Here is a 22,417-nt window from a genome sequence, read left to right as displayed (position 1 = left end):
TGTTTGTGTGGACGGTGGCTTCTGCTCTGCCTCAGGCGCTGCTCTGCAGCGTGCTCCGCTCCTCCTGACTGACAAGCACAGCTGGCCAAGGGTCAAAAAAGGAAAGAGGCAGAGCACGCTAAGCCCCGGGAGACGGAGCTCAGGTGCCACAAACGCTTGCCGAAATAAATGTGTGTGGCGTGTGAATCAGTCGCTGTTGTGACGGTTCCTCGTTGATGGAGAATAAAGAAGCAACTCGAGCCGTTCTCCAGGAAAACGAGAACCACGGGAAATGTAAAAGACAAGATTTGACCTTTGACCTTGCGCCACCACTTTAGAACACATGACTGTAAATAGAAAAACACAACGAACAGAAAACCGCTGATTGTGGCAGTGGGCTAATCAATCAGCCCTCAGGCATATCTGAATTTATTAAATCTACCTCTTTCCATCTATTATTACAGGACTCCAATCATAACTAACACAGTTTTTCACCAAGTTGGCTGTAGAATGGCTTAATCACACTTACATTTTTATCTGCTTTTTGGAAACGAATGGGTAAATTTAAACGTCCAGGTGTTGATGATGAGAGAAACTTCCTATTTGCTTTGTTGCAAAAATTAGACAATAGCACAACCTCAAAAATACAGCATGTTGTTCAATAGATGGCAGTTCCCTGTAGCCTGACCCGGAGCACCCTGAACTGGCACGCAAAGACTTTTAATAATGTAATTTTCACTTAATTAAAAAGCCAAACCCCAGAATGCTTCTTACTCTTTATTTATTAGATTCTTAGTTCCATAACACAACATAACATAACAAAGGTGGCGTTATAATCAAAGCCTTTTGGGCCTGATCTTTGGAAGATGATGTAATCATGTGTTCCTTGCTAATTGTTCATTTGTTCTGAAATTTTTACGAAAATCTATTCATAACATGTTGAGTCACTTTGCAAACAGGCAGATAAACACTGGCATCACAGAACCTTTGGCAGAGGTCATGACTCTTGGTTCAGTACCGTTGAGAGATCCAGTCCAGGCCAAGGTCATGGTCAAAGTCAAGAGGATGGCCCCCTATGAACAGTATTCAGCAATGTTTACAATTAAGGATAACCTCCTGTGCCCTTTTGTTTGTCTTGGCTGGCGATCTTGTTGCGTAATTTGTAATTATTCTGATCACAAATTATGCCAAAGCAGGATTTTCGTAATTAATTCTGAAGACGTGCAGATCAGCGGACTTCAGCTCCCCGTGAACGTGTTTGTTTTAGCTCTTCTAAATTCTAAACCCACCGCTGACTCATAAACAAGTTAAGCTAAAACAGCTGGTCCGGATCTCCGACTAAACATTAATGCAAGTAAAACCGAATCATCGCCTCCTGGGCCGGTTCCTCTCCTCCCGGCCCCACGTCACGGAGAGCAGGACACTCCCCCCGAATAATACCGCAGCCCGGCGGCTCCCAGGCAAACACACCGTCGGGAGAGGACAGAACGAGAGGCTGCTGTGGACGCAGGCCGGATGGTTAAATCCAACCTACAGACGATTTTGAATAGTCATTGTTTTGTCAGAGAAAAAGAGAGAAACTTAGCCGCCATGCCCGTGATCGAGCAGTCCAGTAATAAACCCGAATGTGAAAGGTAACGTCCTTCTATTGGCTAAATTAGCGATGCTAAGCTAAGCTAAGTTGCTAAGCTAAGTTGCTAACCGCGGCCTGGCAGGGGACAGACGCCGTGTATTTCCCGGAGTGGCTGCTCCCATTTCCTGCTTTTCTTGTTTACATAAACGGGGCTATTGATCTCAGGTGACATTTGCAAAATAAATGACTGGTTTATTGACTGGTGACTGTTGTTGGAACAGCCACATCCGAGGGGCTCTTCCGAATTCTGATACTACCGAGTTTCCCATGCAAGGACAGAATTTACATTTAAAATACGTGAGTCTCTGTCGGACTCGGACAACATAGTGGTGTTTAACTGGGATATTTATGCCTGCTGTAGTTACAGAGGACGGGCCCAGTTGCTCACGGTTCTAGCGTGCGTGGACCAAACATACGCGTTTCCCTCCGAAGATAGTTGCTAATGCAGCCCTGTTGACTCTAAACACCAATAACACCCGCATTTGAGAGGCTGCCATAGAGGTTTATGTCGTTTTGTTAGGGTAGAAAACGGTCTGTTCATTTCGTGGAGCAGAATGTTGTGTACATTTCACGTAAGAATCGATTTTTTTTACATAAAAAAAAATCGGATTTATGGTGCCCGTAGAAAATGTGGCGTCTCGAGACGCCTTGGAGATTAAATAATGACAACAACACTAATTATTACACCAGCTAACGGAGGCTGGCGGCCGTTTTAGCGGCTGTTCCGCCCGGGTCGAACCTAATCATTAACCGTAAAGGCCGGCGGCCTGGCTCGGTGACCCTGGTATCGGAGGGTTCTCAGATTAGTTAAGAGGTCGATTCGTGTGCTGACATGTTTGTTAGCTTAGCTGCAGCGTCGCTGCTGCGAAGGACCCGCTGGAAATTTCCACTGCTCGGGGAGGAGGGGGGGGGGGGGCGCATCAGAGTTCAGTCTACTGGCACATTTTAACATTAACACAAGCAGCTGCCGACATATGCTCAGGCATTCCTGCTCACCCTGCTCATGTTTCTGCTTGGAGGGGGTGGGACCGATAGGCAGTGCTGGCTGCGGATTTTATTATGTAAATTCTAAGGAAATTTTTAACACTTCTTGGCTGCGACCAACGTGCCGTTACGCAAGCACCGGTTCGAGAGTCCTCACCTTGTGAATGCAGGCTGCTGTGGACGTGCAGATCTCTGAATAGGTGTGCACTGGAACCTGCATGACGGGTGTTATCGTTTCACCTAATCTGATTGGGTGGAGGAGGGGGGGCTCTGTTGTTAGAGATTTCAGTTCTAATGAACAATGGTTGCCATGTGTGCCCCGGGTAAGCCCCCGACCTTCAGAGTAACAGACCTGCAAAACTGCGTTTTGTTTGTTGTGAAGTGGTTTGACTGGGTCCACGCAGAGCCGTCGCGGGCGGTTTGAAACGTAAACAGAAACTGCTGCTCTCGCACCCCTTTTCCGCTGCTCTGCCTCGGGTGCACCAAAGGAACCGGGTCACATGAGACGTCGACGGATGTCCTTCGTGTTTGAGGGAGGGAGTGTGAAGTCGGGACGGTTGCCGATGGGGCGTTGACCAACTCAACTTTAGCAAATAAGTTCCGCACTTTGAGTCCCAGTGTCAAGGACCGAGAGTTCTGAAATCGGGAAAATTCTAGATGGAGACCTGCAGGGAGCCCCTCACTAACAGTGGCCCCGCCCTCTTTGCCTTTCCTCTGTCCCCCGGTCTCTCCAGTCCCAGTAGGTGCGCCCGCTGTTGCAGTAACCCGTGTCCAGGGCCTCTGTGGTGCTCCTGATGCCCCTCTCCCACCCCTGAAGATCCCAGGTGGGCGAGGGAATGATCAACGGGATCGCAATCTTTCAGCTAAGCTATTCTATTCTGTAAGTGAATTACAGTATATCAAGTGGTTTCTGATCCTTCCGTGAGCCTATTGCTCATTTACAGGAGGGTTTTAGTTTTCTGTTCGATGATGTCACTGTCTTCCGTGTTCTCTCGGCCCTCTGTAGGATTCTCAGTTGCTGGTTCTCGAGGAGCCGCCTCCGGCTAATGGCAGAGTGCGGTTCTTGCACTTTGAGCCCCGTCGCTCCGAGTGCAAGATCTGCACCTGGAGGGCAGCTCTCAAAGGACGGAACCTCTATGTTGAAATCCCTCCTGGAAGTTTGCCCGAGGGCAGCAAAGACAGGTCAGTCAGCGGGCAGGAGTGAGAGGAAAACGACCCCCCCCCCCCCCCAAGCATGCTAACACCTTCTTTCTTCTCTCTTTCCTCAGCTTTGCCCTTCTGCTGGAATTTGCGGAAGAACACCTGCAGGCTGACCACGTGTTCATCTGTTTTCACAAGAGCCGTGACGACAGAGGTGAGCGCAGACACGTGCCACTGACTGCACGCGTGTGTCCTGAAGGCCGGTGCTCAACACATTTCCCCCTTGTCTGCCCTCAGCATCCCTCCTGCGCACATTCAGCTTCCTGGGCTTTGAGATTGTGAGACCGGGTCATCCCCTCATCCCCTCTCGCCCTGACGCTTTCTTCATGGCTTACAGCATCGAGCGAGACTCCTCCGATGATGATTAAATTATGCTGAGCGGTCAAAATTCTCCTGTTTTCAGTCCTTGCTTACACATTCTCCCCCCTCCCCCCCCCCCCCCGGAAATCAGTATTTTCCCAGTATGGTTAAGGTCTGTTCTCATAGCTTCTTTTGTGATTGTTTTATTTGATCTACCATGCAATGTTGTTTGCACTAGGGTAAGATGTTAATGTACCAGGAATCAGAAGTTAACGCCCATATTATGCTCGGGCAAAAAAAAATGTCCTCACCGTCGTGACGTTCCATGATGTGTAGTGCCGAGTTCCCGTTCACACCTGTCATATTTCCACAGTGGAATATTTATGATTCATTTTGATCCATCTTACTCGTGTAAGTAGGTATGTTTCATAGAAACTGTCATTTGATTCTCCTGTTTATATGGATTTTTAATGAAATGTGTGCATGATTTTCATTTGTTTTGATTCACTTGATAGAAAGCTGCATGTTGTAACTGTACTAAATAAAAGTGCTCACGTTGGAGTCGGAGGTGCTGCGATTTCATGGTGTCCGAGGCTCAATAACGGGGCAAGAATTACGGCAGTGAAATGTTCTCGCAGAATTTATTTTTGGCAAAGGGGAAACATTCTGTCTGAGCTTTGAACTCGTGTGTAGTTCCGCCCCAGAAAGTCAGTCCATGTCGAGGGGGGGCCACAGCCGGAGGACGGCCCTCACCACAACCTCGCCGTCTGTGGACGACAGGTATTTGATACACAAGCCGTCCTCCCAGTCCAGAGCGGAGCCGTCCTGGACCAGGCCCCTCTCCGCCAGCTTCAGCACCAGCAGGGCGCGCTTCGTGGTCAGCCAGTTCTGCACCGTGCTGGACACGGGGAACCTGTGGTCGAGGAGCGACAGGCGCGGCCCCCAGAGGAGCACCTGAAGTGTGGCTGCCGCGTCCGCCATCTGCAGCCCGCTGCCCGCGGTCCGCAGCTCAGAGGCCAGCTGAATGAGCCCGTGCTGGTATGAGGACGTCAGATTCTCCTGGTTGCTCAGGCAGTACTGAATCAGGGCTCCGATTTGGGTTTTGATGTAGCCGAGGGGGTGAGGGCCACCGCAATAGGAGGAATCCAGGGACAACACGACACGAGGGGGGCCGCGTCTCCTCGGTGACTGACTGCTGCTTCTTTGATTGGTGTTTGGGCTCTGCACGGCCTCCCTCTCTTGGCCCTTGGGGGGCCACACTAGCATGATCTCTGCAGGCCTGAGCTCGGCCGCACGGCCGCTGGTGTTGTAAAGGTGCTGTGAGCCCGTTATTATCTGCAGCAGCAGGACACACAGCTGCCGGTGGTGATCCACAGAACCAATGTTCTGCTCAGAAGGGCTCTTTTCCACAAATTCCTCCAGGGTCAAGTGAGGCCGGTCCCTCTCAACACTCACCGCGTAGCCCCTCAGGAGTAAACCCCGAACCGAGGGCACGTCGTGGTCAGGGTTGCAGGTGCCGCCACCCACCGGCCGATTGGTGACACTGCAGGCTGCATTCAGATAGTTCGGGGGTAAATTGGCTTCGCCTTGAGGTTGGAAGTGAGCGACGGCGTGTTGCACATTGACGTGCTGCTGTTTGGCGTCAGTGGGAGGTCTTTGGTCCCTCTGTTTCTGCACCTGTACAAAAAGACACGGTCGTGAAAATGCAACTAAAATGCCGCTCTGCAATTGTGTTAAAAAAAACAAACAAAAAAAAAACTTGTTATCTGCCCTTCCTGTCCCAGTTCTAACACCCAGTGACAGTTTGGAGGAAGTGTTTGACACCACAAACCAACATAGAATGTTCACATGGCAGGTGGCAGTGCCTAGAAAAAGACTAAAGAAAAAGGTTTCATAATGGCCACATTTGTGCTCCAGCATGACACAGAAGATGGATGGATCAAAAAAATCAAAGGTGGTGGAGAAAAATCGACTTGTCTACCAAAAATGTTCAGTTTTTAAATATTTAAAGTTGCACAGAATTAAAATATCTCAAAGGAAAGTAGCATAGAAAGTAGTAGACCCTCTGTAACATGTTGGGGTAGTCAAGGACGCTGGAGCCTGGACAGGTCCTCCACCCTGGACAGGTCCTCCACCCTGGACAGGTCACCAGGACGTACACAAACACCATTCACTCACTCCAGGTGTTTGGCTTTTTTGGACCGGGAGAACCAGCGAACTCCTCACAGAAACCTGATCTGAAACCGAAGCTTGACTGCTCCTCTCCTGCAACTCCACCCACAAAGAAAAGCAAAGAAAGATTTCTCCAGCTCAATCTCTAAGATACAGTCAAGTGTATTTACCCTCAAAGCCAGCTCCCTCCCTGGAAGTTTGGGGCTGCAGAGGCTGTAGTAGACCGTCCCCCCGATGTTCGTGGACCCCTCGTGTAGCAGGAAATCCTCAGGCAGGTACTGGTGCTCGTCCCTCTCTGGAGCCCCCTCCTGCACCAGGATCCCGGCATCAATGCTGCGTGCGACACTTTGGAGGAAGAGTGTCTGCCGATGCTGAATTCCCTGGAAAACCACCCTCTGGTCCTCGAAGTTCCTGAAGAGGTGGGGCAGGTGCTCATCTGGGGTGTCAAAGGACAGCTCCGAGAGGGATGGGATGGGAGGATCCTGGTCATGGAAGAAGGTTTTGGGAGGTTTGCTTGGCAGTGGCGACAGAGGAGGAAGCGGCGGCGCGGCAGCGTCGGGGAGCGAGACGGTGCGAGCTAGTCTTTTCTTTGGAATGGGCGGTGGGGTCGCATCAGAGTAAAACCTGACCTGGTGTCGAGCGGGACCTGGGCAAGCAAGGAAGGTGTGAGAGGAGAGTGATAATGATAATAATGCCTCTATTGCCCCTCTGTGTTGACATTGGAACTGTGAAACACTGATTTCCAACACCAGAGGCGGCGTCTATTGTCCACAGTGGCAGAAAGTGAAGCCAGCGTGTCCCGACTCATCTAACTGAACCCAGAAGTTTCTGCTGCTTACTTCCTCTTTGTCATTTTCACCAGAAACACAAGCCACAAGCTTCTTTTTTTCATGTGCACGAGGTGTGTTCTCCATGCTAAACCCACCGTAGCGCTGATGTATGGGGCAGGACACTGCCTGGCAGTCCATAGAGTCCACCGGCTCGGGGAAGACGTCGTTGCTTGAGTGGCAGGGAGGCTGCTCCTCAGCGGCGTTGGGGATCAGCCAGTTGCTCTCCACACTGGAGCTCCCCGAGGAGCGGCTCCTGCACGAGGAAACACAGAACAACAGAACATTGGCACAAATTCCCCAGGAAACTGTTGCAGGGAATGAATCGGGATCCTGGTGATCCGTGTGGGGACGTGGATCAGAGGTGATGCAGGATGAGGAGAGTAAGTTCAACCCCTGAGCAAGCTCCTTTTCTGTTGTGTGTTCTTACCTGCGCTGTTTCACAGGCAGCACAGGTGGCTGCTCTGCTGCTTCCCTCTCTGGACCTGAAGCCATGGCGACCACCCTCCTCTGCTCCCTCAGCTCCCGCAGGAGTCGGCGTGTGAGTAACTCATGGGAGGGGAGAACTAACAGGTTTCCTGTCTGCATTAGTTCCTCCCTCTGAAAATTTAAATATTCTCTCACGCCGGTGTGGTTTTTATTGTGCTCTTGTTATCGTTTGTGCAGATCGGCAGAGCTGGGCTGCGAGGGACGGCAACGCCTCTTTTAAGGCCAAGACTGCTTTCTAAACACGGCAGAAACAAATGTGAAAGATCGCCGGCAGCAAAGCGTCGCCAGGCTTCAGTCTCGCGTGTCTCAGTCTGAAACTTCAGTCTGAAGTGCTGGTGATGCAGCACAGCCAATAAATGTGCGATACTCCGTACCTTTCCCTCAGAATTGGGACATTTATTGGGACATTATGTCTTGTATGAATGTGTCCTGTTTAATAGGACAAGGCAGGGCCATTTAATACACTGTCTGGTTGTGATATATTGCATTTTTAAGGCGGTGACTTGTTTTATGATAAAACTTGGACGCCAGAGGCTACAAATATCACTTAAAATGTGATATTAAAGCTAAAGGTGAATATTTGGAATATTCAAAATTGCATTTCACATGACTTTCCTTACACATGACCAGATTTTATCTGCCGGAAGGCTGTTATTCTCACCACAGCAGCAGTAAAATCTTGCATCCTGTAGGCAGCTATTTTGAGAAAACGCTAACATAGCCTGCTGCTATCGAGTTCAGCAGGAAAACCAGGCCCACTGCTTCAGTCTGGGCACCGTTTTGTTAATAGAAATGCAAGCAGTCGCACATGTTAGAAATACAATCTCTGTCAAAAAAAAAGGATTCGAACTGTGGTGGAACACCTGCGCGACAGTTGCTAAACAGTGCATTTTGTCACATTCTGTTCTGTTTCAGCTTCTGTCTATTTATTTCCTCATACAACTATAATACACAGTTGTAGCATCTGCTGTGTCCTAATTGTTATTATTGAACCTTTATTAAATTAAAAAAAAATAAAAATAAAATGATTAAAATGATAGAGAACATCATCGTCGTCCACCTTTCACCTTCTCATGAAATACATAGTTATTTTAAAACTATTCATATTTAGAACCGTTTTGAGAATAGTTATAAGTTACATTTTCAGCAAGAACAACTTAAAAGGTTCACACAGGAACTGGGAAAGATGTTGTTCGTGGTACGTTATAAACCTCATATGTGAGCATATCAGATGTGACTCACGGATGCGTCGCGTCACTGTTGTATTAAGATGATAATTGCATTGAGATACAATGTGTAAATCATATTGTGATGTAAAACAGCAGAATAAGGAGCCCAGGAGGCGTCAGACATGTCAGAGTTCACCTCTTGAGCAAAGTATAAATTAAGTAAATTAGCTTACACGTGAACACCATTTATTGTAACCATTTTCAAATTCAAAACTAATGTATGCTGGAATAAATATTCCGTACGTGTTCATTTGTGATGTTAAAACAAATGAAGGAATGATTTCTTAAAGTAAACTAAATGAATTCATTACTAAGAATGATCATTATTTATTCATTTCTGTTGAGTTAAGAATCATAGCTCCTTTCAGAAAATGTTCCCTCTTTTCAATCTAAACTTACATCTCACATCAGTTGTGAGTACAACACATACTCTACTGACTTTTTACCGTATATTACAGTAGATACACTTGTATTTTATATGAAATGAGACTGTCACTGGGTTTGATTTTACAGAAGTTTCAATGAACAACTTCCTCTACAACATGTTGCTTTGTCCTTGTGCTCAGCAGCAACCTCCAGTCGTTCCTAGGCCTCCTTTAGAGGGATTTAAACCTCTCTGTTCCATCACAGGGTCAGTCCATCACAGCCCGGACGCAGAGGTCGAGACACATCTATTATTTTTCTGAATCAGACTCTGAACTCTTTTTTTGACATGTACACTTTTTTTTTTTTCCTTTTTTTTAAAAAGAACCTTTTAGGTCAGTTAAGTGTTTAGGTCAGTTAAGTGTTTAGGTCAGTTAAGTGTTTAGGGAAGCGCTGACAGATGTCGCCGAAATCTTCTTTTAGAAGAACTCATTGTGAAAACCCCGGATGAAGGGTTCACTCTCTCGACCTTCATCATCATTTCAGCTTCCACTGAACATCAACCACCAACTGAGACCGTAACCGTCACTGACGTGCGCGTTTACTTCCGTATGCACGGCGCCAGCTTGTGCGCATGCGCGTCGCATCATATCGCGATCTGACGCACGCCGGTGGTCGAAGATTCGAACCTGGCGGATCATAAAAGTCTGAAGCGAGCAGGAAAATGTTGAAGGGTGAAGTTAGAGTCTGTTAGACAGACTGCGGGTGAGTTTTGGCTGAATTAAACCCAGGAAAAAAGCTTGAAGCGTCGCTACCAAGTCTGTTTTATTTTAGAGATCATCAATAATGGGTTTGGTGGCATCAGAGCTGCCGTGTATGTAAACTTTAACACAGTATCGGTTGTCTGTATCTGAATAAAAGGGATTCAAACAGTGGTGTACATGCAGAGGTATTTGATTGTACTCAATAAATTAGCATCGCAACTTGTATGGGGAAAACCACGTGTGTTTCTGTGTGTTTCCTGCATTCATTTCTTATTTTACTGCACGTGTTGCAATAATGTCTCAGTTTCGTAGAGAATTCCTTCAACTGCAAGTTTAAAAACGCCGATGCAGTTGCGTCACCACTTACGTCATTCGCATTGAGAAAACAGGACGTTGTTCTAGATCCGGACCACCTGAATGCTCTGCTGCCCCCTACTCAGAGCAGAGTGCTCTGCACTACAATCATAGCTGCCCTCTGTAGTTCAGGCTGTGGGAGAGTCGTGCACCCAGGCTGCACGGTTGCATCTGTGGACCATCATTACAGGCCTCTTCACCGACACTCTTCATATGCTAAACAAGTAGAAACGGCTATTTCCACCCCGCTCTGGGGTTGTTACTGTGGGGACAATGACATCATCGTAAGAGAGGAGCAGACGGTGACCAAGAGCTTAAAAAAAAAAGAATTACCGACTGGAGTTGGTGAAAGTACATGACGACCTCGCAAAAAGACCATTTTGCATCAGCCCGTTTATGATGGTTTCATTTTAATGACCTCACAAAAGACAAAACCTGTTTATCACCAATAAATGCACATTTTGAAGCCAGCGGGCAGAACTTCAGTCACTGTAGTTGGTTCCTACGATGAGAACTGAAAATGTTTCCTAATGATCTCATAAAAACGCTTTTTGGGCTTGCGCTGACTGTTCCTGCCTGGAGGGCCGCAGGAGCCCCCCCCCCTCAGTGCCGCCTCTGCACTCTGTGAGTCAGTTGGTTCCTCAGACAGTTTCATCTTGTCTCCTAACAGTGGAGAGGACTTTCCCTTGACACTAACCGTCCTCTCTGTCCTCTCGTCTCCTTTGTTTAAACGCCTCAGACCAGCTGGGCAGAGCAGCGCCTCCTCGCTTGCCATCTGCGGGCTCTGACTCAAGGCGATGAAGCCGTACGGGGTGGTGACCTTGGCGAGGTGGGGCAAGGACAACGCGGCTCTGCTGGCAGGGTCCAGGCAGCGCCGGACGTCCGAGTAGGAGCAAGGACGGGACCCGTCCCTGTGAGGAAATGATCTTCGGCTGAAAGGGTCTGAGATGCTTCGCTCAGCTCTTCGGTCCAACGGAATCAAGCCAAGGCCTGAAGATAAGGAGGATGAGGAGAACATGGAGCCTGCCGAAGAAGTGCACAGTGAGGAACTTGGATCGGCTCCGGAGCCCCCTGAGCTCTCCTCTGACTCTGAAACATCCTCCTGGTCCAAGGATCTCAGGCTGCTCTGCACAGACAGGCTGGGGATCGTGAACTGTGGAATGCTGTCCGGTGTCAGTATGTTCGGGTAAAGGTTCTCCCTGCTCGTCTGAGTTTCCGATCCCTGAGAATTCCCGAAGGACTTTGCGCTGCTGGTGGCCCACAGCAGGGCACGGATCCCCGCGCTGCTGTGCCGGCGAGCCCCGGAGACGTCGTCTGAAGCTCTGACCCCGCTGGAAATGGCACCGATGCTGAATGTGCGCGTGACCGTGTTCTTCTCCATCGCTGTCTGAGGGTCCCGCTGTCCTGGCTGGTGAGGGAGGACGAGGGCCAGCTTTTATTCGTCTCTACTTCGCTAAAAAGCATTTGCATCGTGACGTGTTGATGCGTAAATGTGATGAAAGCGAGAGGCGGAAATCCGTTCCAATTAGGGAGGCTCTCCTCTGGCTCAGACCTTTTCATATGCTAAAGACGAGGCAGTGAAGCAGCGTCTCACTACCTCTTCTGTCTAGTGGATGAGATTCTTCTTCTACTCCATCTTTATGTGTAATGAAGTGTCTTCATTAATACTGAACGAATCATTGTTCTTGTTGTTCAAAATAGCCGTGAAATGCTGCTCGTTTCACTTAATACAAAGCTGCAACTTCTATATTCTTTATTTTAGTCAAGCCAAAATAACCTTTTTGTTATACTTTAAGACTTGAAAAACCTTTTAGTCAAATCAACAGATAAGTGAAGCACTGATTCGCTCATGGGCTTTACTCTTTGCTGTCCTTGTATCAGTAGTTTTCCACGATCGGAGCGTTTTAAGGCGAAAGCACCCAGCAGGAGGATAAATTACCGCCGGGCGCCTGGTCACGTGTCTGTTCAGGTTAATTGGCGGAGCGCGTTGATTGGTGCGGATCTGATTGCTGCAGGTGTTTTCGGGCCTGTTGAGTGGCCGCAGTGAAACGTCCACATCTACATTTCACACCGACGCTCCTGTCAGTGAGAGCTGAGCTCGTCGTTCTCCTTCCAGGCCGGCAGGTCCACCAGGTCCACCAGGTCTTGACTCGAGGCAGGATGTCTGTAGAAGTCCACAGAAACGGTCCGGAGCAGGAGGAAGCCCCGAGCAACGAGGTAATTAGGAGAAAAGCTGAGACTCGGCTTCAGGCTGTGTTTTTGCTAATGACCCCTCTTTCCCTCGTTTCCAGGGTACTGTTGTGAAGAAAAGCGGCGTTTTCAGCTCCGTCTTCCGCGGCCTTTTCTGGCCGTTCGGCGTCGTGGTACGAGCAGCGTTCTGCGCATGTTGATGTGGACTCCAGTGCTAACTCGACTCCTCTGACGCAGGTACGCGCTTACCGCGGGTTTTTGTGGGTGTTGGGCTTCCGAGGGCCGCAGGACGAGACGGTTATCACCAGCCCCGGTCGTCAGAACCTCGCCGGCCGCAAGCGTCTTCACCGGGTGACCCGGCTGCTGCTGGCCGTCCTGCCGCAGTGGCTGCAGAGCGCCCTGGGGTACCCCGTCTCCAGCACCATCGGACGCTCCCTCTCCCCAGGTATCGCCCGTTGACTTAAAAAGGACCTTTGAGGTGGAGTTTCATGCAAAAGCCAGCTTAATTTTGCAATCAAAACATCATTCCAAAAAATGGAAATCTGTCTGAATTGCATTTGAGGACATCCTGTGTGGCCTTAACCAGTTTGTTTCCGGAGCAGAAATGAGGATATCTCCTACTAAACCGTGTGGGAAAGGCAGCAAGAGAAAGCAGGATGAGTTGGACGAGGATGAAGATGACTATGATGAGGAAGCAGAGCATCCAACCTGGGTGGACGCACTCACTCAGGAGCTCGCTGACGATGACGCCCCTGAGGAGGATCCTGACTATGAGGTTGGTGATCAAGGCTGCTGTCAACGCTCTCGTCTGCCTGATGACCGTTCTTCTGAACGCCCTCTGCTGCTCCTGCCTCTGGTTATACGGTTGCACATCTGCTCTCTTTAGCCCAGCACCGTGGAGACGGAGAGCGAGGAGTACCGCTCGCACAACAACACGGAAAGTGACATTGAAATTCAGGAGAAAAGCTTGGTTGTAATTCAAGATGTGAACACGGTAAGATCGCAGAGGCACTGGGGGAAAACTGAAAGTCACGCAGTAATGTATGCCTCTTTTTCCCCCTCTACATAGGGTGACCCGTGAGCGTTCACGCTGGCCGTCTTTAAAATGTTGTACTGTATTTTTGTATGTTTATACTTGTCCAATAAAACTGTCTCTTGACGTTGACGTTGTCTCCCTCTAGATGGCAGTATTGCTTCTTAAATGAAACCAAATGAACCGTTATCGGTATAATTCAGGCTCAGGAGTAAATTGCTAATTAAGTTAATTGCTATTGTGATGTGCTTCCCGTTAACCATGTAGATGCAACATGAGTGCATATAGTCCATGCTGCAGGTAAATGGTCGCTGTTCTAAACCAAAATGCTGAACTCTGAAATGGCATTTGTGAAAATGCTGCAGCCAAAGTAGACTGAAACTGAATCCTGCAATGAGTTAGCGTCTGGCACAACAGAGTTGCATGTTGGTCTGCGTTTCCTGTTTAATGAAGGGACTCCAAGGACATACGACTTTGAATATATGGGAAGCTCTAAGGAAGAAAGCATTGGCAAAAGTTGTCATGGTGACTGGCTAACATTCAGATGTGTCATGTTTCCAGTTAGCTTAACAGGAGCCTAGAATCTGCTGACCCATCCGATGTTGAAGTGATGTGGGCCAATTAAGGAACTAACTGAAACGGGTCGGGTTCTGGCTCTGAGCATGTCGGTGCAGAAGCATCAACCAGCATCCTTAATGGTGGATAAATGTATCCCCAGTTTCCTAAATATCAAATGGCTTAAGCCGTTTTGTTCTTGTTTTGGATGTGAAATTCTGTATTTGTAACGAACTTGGTCGTTACTGAAGATGCAGCTGCCTTCAATGAATTCCTCAAAACACTCTTTCACAGCAAACTTGAAAACTTCCCCTTTTCTTTTCCTGTCAGATGTCTTTGCACCTCTGGTGCAAAGACATCTGACACCTCTGAAGGAGCAGAGCTCACTGCTGTGAATTATACTGTGTGTGTAGAGGGGCTACAGAAGAGGAAGCACTGGTCTCTGGGGCTTCTCTTGGTTGTCTGAACATTTGAAGGGTAGATTGCTCTTTGGAGGCAGCAGTAAATGCTGTGGACGTTTACCTCCAGCAGGCCACTTTTATGCTGTACCTCAACAGCAGCATCTGACACCACTCTGAATTACTGCGCATACAGTTTCAGATATATTCTGTGATCTGTCAGGATGCTGCTGAGGAGGCTTCAGATGCTGGGTGTGTTCATGTTGCAGGCAGCAGGTGCTCCTTTTCTTGATGCTGGGCGCGCTGCTAAACCTTCTCACTTCCCAGCCTGGCCTCCCCCGTACGCCCCCCGTTCTCGTCAGGTTGAGTGAGTGGCAGCAGGTGCCCGCTGCTCCTCGGGTCCTCGCTCCGTCCTGCAGGCCGTCTTCTGTCGCAGCACAATGTGACCCTGCACCGTCAGCCAACCAGAGTGTGACGGCTAACCGCCCCCGCCTGTTACTGTTCCGCTCTAACCTCCTCCACGGCAGTCATGCAGTGAGTTTCGTTTTACCTCCAGCCTAATGACCAGCTGTCCCCATAGATTTCGGGTGCATCCATCATCTTCAGAGAAGGGGGGGCAGCGAAGGAGGCATGAAAAATGAGGCGGGCGCACGGAGCCTTTAGTTACTGGTCTTCTGTGATGCGAAGGAATGCAAGGCATCTAATTAAGGCTCGGAGTCAGGAAAAGCTGCATATTTCATGTAACCGACGTTGATCTGTGGAGCCAGTGGAAGGCCCAGCTGTTGGTGGATGAGCCGCTCCAACCTCGGGTCACTGCCTCACAGCATCGAGTCAGCTCTTCAGAGCGAGTCCAAATCAAGTCAATTCCTGTTGGACCAAGTTTGACACACAGGTGATCTGCATATCCTTCGGTCCTCTGATTAAACATGATTGGATCTCAGAAAGGTTGGTTTGACTCAACAGTGTAATGAGTCCGATCTCACTGGGCGGCTCCATCAATAGAGGGTGTAAAGGCTCTCTGATACCTGGCATCGTACTTCTCTGTCCAAAGGTTACGATCCACAGAACAGCGTCCTCAGATCCCCCCTCCCACTGAAACAAATCCATTCACACATGTACGATGCTATTCTGAGAAGCAGCCCGGAGACCAGAGAGCTCCAGAACAATGACAGAAGGGAGAGCAGTGAGAACAGACTGTGAATCTTTATTCAGAATTAGCATCTGGCTAACTGAACATGACATATGTAAATCTTAAATGGTTTTCAAAAGTATTCCCGCGTTTGATGTTTTTAACCCGTATGGCTCCAACTAATGTTTGACTTTAAGTCAAGTCTTGAGGCAACATACCAAACCACCTGGTGTGGTGATCAGGTGACAGTCATGTGACTGGGACAGGAAGTGGCCTTTCTAAAATGGTGGGATTGTGTGGTGATGGAAGGAGCTCTAACAGATCTGTCAGTCTCGGAGCTTTAATAACGTATCCCATATTACATTTAGTCTGATCTGATCCTATTTCATGGTATATATTTCAATTTTGTGTTAAGTAGTCATCCCAAATCTGAAGACCATGGCCTCTGACTTCGTATTCAGACTTTCACCCAACTCTGCAGTACAATGTTTGATGCATCAAGAGTTTTAGCGTGTGAAGGTCGACGTATTTCATGGTGTTCCAGTAGTCTTGCACTGCGAAAGTTCAGACACAATCAGTGCATTAGTACATAAACATCTTTTACATATAAGTTATATTGTTTTCACGGCCCTGCACACATAATCCACCCGCCTCCTCAGAGATTTTATTATTTGACGGTTGCTTCATTAGCATTTAAACTGCACCTTTTCTGCTCTTGTACGGCCATTTCATGCACCTATTAAGCCTGAAATAGCTTCACCCTGGTTACGGCGAGCCCCTTCAACTACACGGTCTGTTATGTAATTTCTGCATCCTTGACTCTGATGTCCCCTCATTATTTATCTAAATATACAATCTGATCAGGACCTTTTACTTTGTGTGAAGTTTGCTCGTGATATTCCTCAGTAATGTCTTGGCGTGGAGGTCGAGTTGATTCCTCTCAATTATAAGTCTGTAAAATTTCACATTTCTCATTCGGGTAACCTTCACTCAGCACATTTGTTCAGTCATCAGGGGTGTTTAACGGAGATATAAAACAAAGACGTTTCACTATGAAACTAATTCAGATTCTTCTTGCCTACGAGAGCTTTTCAGAAAGGGGCCAAGGGATCTGATCCTTAGTAACCTTCATTAATCGCGCCTGTTTTTACCTGCAGGTTCCAGTCGGTCCGACAGCCTTTCAAAATCAATGCATCTGAGCCCTCGATAGTTCACACGCTGTAAAAGATGCAAGCTCAGGAGGAGGTAAGGATGAATGGATCTGAACAGCCTCTGTTGTACTTGTTGCTGCAGATTTTGGACGGGCCTCTGACAGGCCTCCTCCACTGTTTATCCACCGCCCCCTCCCTGATATGTAAAAACAGTGAGCGTTGCCTATCTATGAATCCACCAGCTCCCTTCCTGTCATCTTTGGAAGGAGACATGTGTTTTTAGGTCCAACAACGGTTTGAAACCCTCCCAAACCTTCCCAGCGCGTGCCGCATCAGCGGCAGACACAAGATAAACGCTCGCCAGTTACAAGCTGTCTAATTAGCCTGTATTTTTTTTGGCACATTTTCCGGCGGCGGAGCCGTTTGTCTTGCAGCGGTGCCGTGTTTGCGGCTGGCTGCGGAATGTAGGGCAGGAACATTAAAAGCTTGGACGCTGCTGGTGGGGGGGAGGCATCAGCAGAAGCCTCCGCTGCAGAGGCTGCTTCAGAATCTCTGCTGAAATTAGCTCCACTTTTCCAGTGTTCATGTCTTGGTTTTCTGTCTGGTGTCACCTCGTTCTCATGGACATACACACATACACACACACAGGAGGCAAAGGTGCTTCCTGCCCACAGCATAACTGCCTATATTTTATTGGATTCGGTGATTCAGCTCATTTTAAATTTAAATTTCCCTCTTGGCCCAAGATCGAGAGCTGAAACGGGATGTTTATTCTTTGATTTGGAGCCACGCGGATGGAGGCCGATATGTTGGAGGTGAGGTGAGGGAGTTAAAGTCCGGCGTGTGTGTGTGTGAGTTATGGATTCAGGTTATATGTGTTTGTGTTTCATTCCCTTCCCCCCGGGGGGGGCTCCTGTCTGTCGGTGACATCCGTGATCAGTGGGCAAACAGGAAATTGAACGGGAGGTTTTGCCTCCCAACCTCGATGACACTTCAAGGGTAAGACAGCTGAAAGAGCCTCGGGCTGGAGAAAATAACGTTTCCACGTTGATTCTCTCAAACATTTCTCAGGAAACGTCAACGTCTTGAGACCTCAGCCTTTAATAGGTTTTTATTTCTCCTCACCTTAGCTGTCTGCCACCAGTTATTGGCCGGAATGACTTCACAGCTCCCAACCTCCAAAGGTTTCTCAGCCGTCTCATTGATTCGACTGTTGAAAGTCATGGAGGCTAATAGCATATGTGGCCTTTTCCTCGGCCGTGCCCCCCCACGCTGATGGAGCTGCGGAGGAGAGCGAGCTGCCACGTCTGCTGGTTGAATCTGAAATGAGGACAGAGGAGAAGCTCAGGCAGCCGGGGAGAGTCTGCTTTTAAATGCAGCTTTGGGAGCAGAACCTGGCGACTGCCTCTTTAAATAAGCCCATGAGAAGCCTGCAGCCAGAGGCGTGAGCGGGGCCGCTGAACTGCGGTGGAAGGGGAAGCATCCCTCTGACGGCTGCCAGCACCAGTCGGCAGTGAGTGGGAGGACAATGCGACGCAGTCCCCCCTCCCCCCAAAATACAAAATCCAGGTCGGGGCATTTATGTTGCTTTGATAACAGTGGAAACAATTTTAGCCAAAGTCAGCTCCTGCTGACTCGTCAAACCGGGCCTGCTTTGTTCTGGCGCCCCGCCGCGACGCCTCCTACCCCACCTTCACCGGCTGCATAACACTGGAGTAGCAGGGGTCGACTTCCCGCGCTTTAATCCCCCGCACGCTCGCTGCTGCTGCCTGACATTCTTAGCACCGTTTATGTGCACCGTGCACGCCGCAGCACTCGGCTTAACTCAGCTGGGCGACCAGCCTAATCTGCCGTCCTGGCCTGAGCGCTCACGAGCTTAAAGCACAAAACTGAGCCTCAGCAATAAGGAAGATACCGTCAGCGTAGACGAAGCCACTTGGACTGTGTCCTGTTTAGACAAATGTGAGTCTATCATTGAAATGATGTCACATTTTTGTGTTTAAGTTATTTACAGGCCTTGGGATGAATACAATCTCTTAGTTCTCATAAAGGCATTTTAAAAAAAAATCCAATTTGAAAGCGATTAATATGTTTTTTTCCCTCATACCTCAGCAAAACAATAAACATCAAAGATTTGGTTTGCAGTCGTCTGAGCAGCCAAGACTGACGGCAAACTGGAAAAGCAGAGAAGGTTACGCGACCCCGGGGATTTGTAATCCACCCACCGCTTTCTGCTCTGCCTCAATCTACATACCATGTGGGAGGTTATTGTGTGAACCGATGCGGCGGCGAATTACTGCGGCAACCGCTGCAAACATAATAACTTATCACGGAATCAGCCTGCCAGAAATGTAATCAAGGAAAAGAAAACATTTTGTCCCGCTTTACATTCTTTTCCACCAGCCTCGGTAAGTTTTCAATATCCGAGGCGCTCTTCAGCTGACCCAGGAAACGGGCAAATCCTAATTTGAGTGTATGTACAAAGCAACGCTTTGCAGAGGCTGGATAAATGTTGGATGAATGTTGATTTATTTGGTTCGGGAGAAGTGCTTTTTTTTTTCCTTCGGTGCACTCTAAAATAAGCAGCTGTGATAAAAAGGCTCAGAGGAGACTTTGAGGTCTCGCTTCCAGCTGCACACAGGCTTGACCTCAGTGACCTCTATAATCTGGATGTCTTCATACCCACCAAAATGCTTGAGCTCACTTAGAATTTAATAGAGAAAATGATTCTTTTTTAAGTGTGTAATAAAAATAGGCCTTCCCGCACAGACCCCCCCCCCCCCCCCCCCCCCCCCCAACACACATCTTTTTATCACTGTGAACAGAGCCCTCCTAATCCCCCCGACACTTTCTACAGGCTGCACATGTTACTCTGGACTTATTTTTGTCTTGGCAGAGAGGTTGCAGGAAGTGTCATCATGTCCACCGTCGCTGAACCCTGAAAAGGGAGGAGATGCAGGACTTCCTGAAGGCCAGAGCTGTCTCCATGATGCGTTCAGGGCTCGGATGGTTGCCTCCGTCGCCAACCCTCCTCCTGGCGTCAGGTGGTTTAAAGTTTTTTTGCCCGTTTTTCTCTTTCTGCAGCAGAGGTGGGAATGAGCTGCAGCAGAGCGCGGCATCTCTAATCCTCTCCTCCATCCCTTCCAGCCACACACTCCTGATTTACTCCTGACAGCTTCAAATTGAAACTGTGATCACATTTTCCACATCGTTTCCCCGCTCGCTCTCGGAGTCGGCGGCCTCACGCGCCGAAGCGAGTTCCCCCCCGCCTCCCCATCCGTCCTGCGTGATATCTTTCTTTCCCCGTCTATCCGCAGCACCGTTCCCCCCCCGGGATTCATCAGGCGGTCGATCCTGACGTTTTGTTTTGTTCCGAGTCTTCTCTCCCTCCCTTCTGTACACCGGCTCGTCCTCCACCGTTTGGACAGTCCATTTGTAAAAACCAATGGAGGAAAGACTGAGTGGCTTGAATTAGGATAAGTGATGGACCAATGACGTCCCGTGTGGCTTTCTTGGTGACATTTTACAAACCGTTCCGTCTTTACGCTGTGAGGAGACGCGGGTGATCCAGCTCTGTCTGTAAATATGGCCTGAAGAAACAGAGGACGTGTCCACAGGACAACAACAACAAAATATCTCTACATTCAAAGAAGCTCAGAAGTTTTAATTCGATTCAGTTCATTTTTTTGGTGCATATTGAAGGGCTGAGAGGAGGAGACAGGTGGAGCAGATGACACATTAAATCTATAGACTGGAACAGATGGCGGCGTCTGAACAAGCGCGTTTTGAATATTCAAACGCAGACATGAGCCTCAAAGAAAGTCAATATCTTTCTTCTTTGTTTGCTCACTTAAATGCACAACAGTTTGTCTCGGTTGGGGCGCTGCAGTCGTCACAGTCTGACAGAAGCTGCAGCCTGAGCGTGTGCGCAGCCCGGCGGTGTGGCTGAGCCTCCACTTGCCTCTCCAAGATGTTGCAGCCAGCAGCTCTTGGCCCTGATCCCACCTTCATCATTCGCTCCCTCAGTAGCACCTCACGGACAGAAAATGGAGCTTCTGCAAGGCCCGAAGCTGCACACGTGCATCTATGTTCTCAGCTCCGGCACAGTCGGAATAGGTGCGTTACCACGTCCATCCCAGCATACGAGTGGAGGCCTGCAGTGAAGCGGAAGCAAAGGTCCTTCAGCAGGAACCTTCAGAGGTCATCTATGGTTAGATTTACAGGACAACCGGTCCGATGGTAGCGCTGCCATCTGTCACATCATGTTAACACCACACATGGAATAACCAAAAAAAGACCATTTTAGTGAGACAAATGTGTGTCTCAAAAGATTAAGATGTTGGTTGAAAGTTAATCAGGAACTAGCAATTAAATATGGGAGAATTCCTCTGCGTTAGTGCTGATTTGCTGTTGAGTTCCTGGTGTTTTGGGCTTGTTGTTTGTTTGTTTTGTTGGTGTTGTGCAATGAAGAGGACAGATCTTCTGTTTTTCATTTGCATTTTAAGGCTTGTAGGCTGCTCTGGAGGGTTGAACACAAACCCAACACCCTTTGGGTCACTCGTCTCAGAGCTACTGCCTTTCAGAGATGAGCAGATTCAAGAACCTCTTTGTGTTTATTTGCGCTGCTGTGGGAACACGGCGTTGCAGCGGAGAGGTCGACGCCTTATGTTTTTACATCAAATATGAATAAAAATATAAATATTGTACATTTCCAACTTCATCGGAAACGCGCTTCTCCTCACCGTTGAATGAATTAAGCAGAATCAGAAGCATCTGTAGAGGCCGTGGTGACCGAGCTAACCTCTGCTGATGCCAAGGTTGTCTGACACACCTCAGTCCTGCAAATGATATCTGACAGTGATTAGATGATTTACTGGGGCTATTTATGATTGCACGTCCTATTTTAACCTTCACTGGTGACACACCACCACCACCACCACCCCTCCTGGATATCTGCTGCACTGCTGCAGACAGGAGCATTTGCTGCCTCAGCACATTTCAGGCCACAATCTCGCTCCAACGCCTCCTCGAGACACAACTGTTTATTTCATTTACTGCTCTTCACACAAGTGTTCAATCATTCAGCGCTGTTTTCCCTCTGTCGTCTCGTCTCTCTTCCGCCTTGAAATGAATCATTGATTTAAACTTTATGACTGGGCTCTGCGTCATGAATAATTGCTGTGATTTAATTAGCTAATCCGGCAGGGGACCATACTGTCATTTAGTTTTGAGTTTGGTTTCATCCTGAAGCCCAGGCTTAATTAATGGATTCGTATCGCTTCCTGAGCTAAAGCCACAACAGCGCGCACACGCACACACACACACACACACACACACACACACACACACACACACACACACACACACACACACACACACACCAATCCTTGTACTTCTATCTTTGTGAGGGCTTTCATAGACCTCACTTTGCTAGTAAAATGAACATTGGTGTGTGTACTTGTTATGCAGCAACTAAAGGAACGCACACACACACACACACAGCTTCCTTAATCCCAGGCAACAATCAATTATTTATCAATTGAAGCTGCCTGCATGGCTCGGGATCTGTGCGGCTCAGCTCACCATCCTGCTGTCAGCCACACAGACTCGAGCTCTTACGCAGTGAATAGAGAAACTTGATGTCAGTAAATCTGCTTTTAATCAGAG

At 48.5% G+C, this 22,417-nt stretch overlaps 3 protein-coding genes and 1 long non-coding RNA gene across 6 annotated transcripts; 3 read left to right on the top strand and 1 right to left on the bottom strand.

Annotated features, from left to right (window-relative positions):
* Positions 1 to 1,377: 1,377 nt before the first annotated feature.
* oaz1a (ornithine decarboxylase antizyme 1a) lies at positions 1,378 to 4,655 on the top strand. Its single transcript, NM_001308228.2, is given in 5 exon segments — positions 1,378 to 1,613; positions 3,331 to 3,476; positions 3,603 to 3,778; positions 3,865 to 3,950; positions 4,034 to 4,655. Coding segments are annotated over 5 exon segments (657 nt in total). The 5' UTR covers positions 1,378 to 1,494; the 3' UTR covers positions 4,165 to 4,655.
* On the bottom strand, positions 4,542 to 7,660 carry peak3 (PEAK family member 3). Its single transcript, XM_003974052.3, has 4 exons — positions 7,526 to 7,660; positions 7,194 to 7,351; positions 6,439 to 6,914; positions 4,542 to 5,773 (listed from the first exon to the last, which is right to left on the bottom strand). The coding sequence occupies exons 1-4, from the start codon at positions 7,588 to 7,590 to the stop codon at positions 4,805 to 4,807; spliced, it is 1,668 nt and encodes a 555-aa protein (XP_003974101.2). The 5' UTR covers positions 7,591 to 7,660; the 3' UTR covers positions 4,542 to 4,804.
* Positions 7,329 to 9,102, top strand: LOC115247342 (uncharacterized). Of its 2 annotated transcripts, none has more exons than XR_003886410.1 (3): positions 7,329 to 7,459; positions 7,542 to 7,636; positions 7,762 to 9,102. It is a non-coding gene; the product is annotated as an uncharacterized lncRNA (long non-coding RNA). The 2 variants fall into 2 exon arrangements; XR_003886409.1 differs by having other exon boundaries at positions 7,345 to 7,478.
* A 3,235-nt stretch (positions 9,103 to 12,337) lies between these two features.
* org (oogenesis-related gene) lies at positions 12,338 to 13,649 on the top strand. 2 transcript variants are annotated; one of them, XM_011614648.2, is made up of 6 exons: positions 12,338 to 12,511; positions 12,586 to 12,654; positions 12,722 to 12,929; positions 13,087 to 13,259; positions 13,371 to 13,478; positions 13,554 to 13,649. In XM_011614648.2, the coding sequence occupies exons 1-6, from the start codon at positions 12,455 to 12,457 to the stop codon at positions 13,563 to 13,565; spliced, it is 627 nt and encodes a 208-aa protein (XP_011612950.1). In that variant the 5' UTR covers positions 12,338 to 12,454; the 3' UTR covers positions 13,566 to 13,649. The 2 variants fall into 2 exon arrangements, with proteins under 2 accessions (XP_011612950.1, XP_003974045.1); XM_003973996.3 differs by having other exon boundaries at positions 12,586 to 12,657.
* Positions 13,650 to 22,417: the final 8,768 nt, after the last annotated feature.

Source organism: Takifugu rubripes, chromosome 20 (genome assembly GCF_901000725.2).
Source record: "Takifugu rubripes chromosome 20, fTakRub1.2, whole genome shotgun sequence".
Lineage (NCBI taxonomy): Eukaryota > Metazoa > Chordata > Actinopteri > Tetraodontiformes > Tetraodontidae > Takifugu > Takifugu rubripes.
The sequence above is the reverse complement of the archived record's forward strand: the minus strand, read 5'-3'. Positions and strand labels throughout refer to the sequence as shown.

Excerpts from the sequence above, each read along its gene's own strand:
- peak3 (XM_003974052.3), bottom strand. The coding sequence starts at position 7,590 with ATGGCTTCAGGTCCAGAGAGGGAAGCAGCAGAGCAGCCACCTGTGCTG. Across the intron at positions 6,915-7,193 it reads CCCCATACATCAGCGCTACG|GTCCCGCTCGACACCAGGTC; the intron begins GTGGGTTTAGCA and ends TTGCTTGCCCAG. Across the intron at positions 5,774-6,438 it reads GGAGGGAGCTGGCTTTGAGG|GTGCAGAAACAGAGGGACCA; the intron begins GTAAATACACTT and ends CTTTTTGTACAG.
- org (XM_003973996.3), top strand. The coding sequence starts at position 12,455 with ATGTCTGTAGAAGTCCACAGAAACGGTCCGGAGCAGGAGGAAGCCCCG. Across the intron at positions 12,930-13,086 it reads CGGACGCTCCCTCTCCCCAG|AAATGAGGATATCTCCTACT; the intron begins GTATCGCCCGTT and ends TTTCCGGAGCAG. Across the intron at positions 13,260-13,370 it reads AGGAGGATCCTGACTATGAG|CCCAGCACCGTGGAGACGGA; the intron begins GTTGGTGATCAA and ends TGCTCTCTTTAG.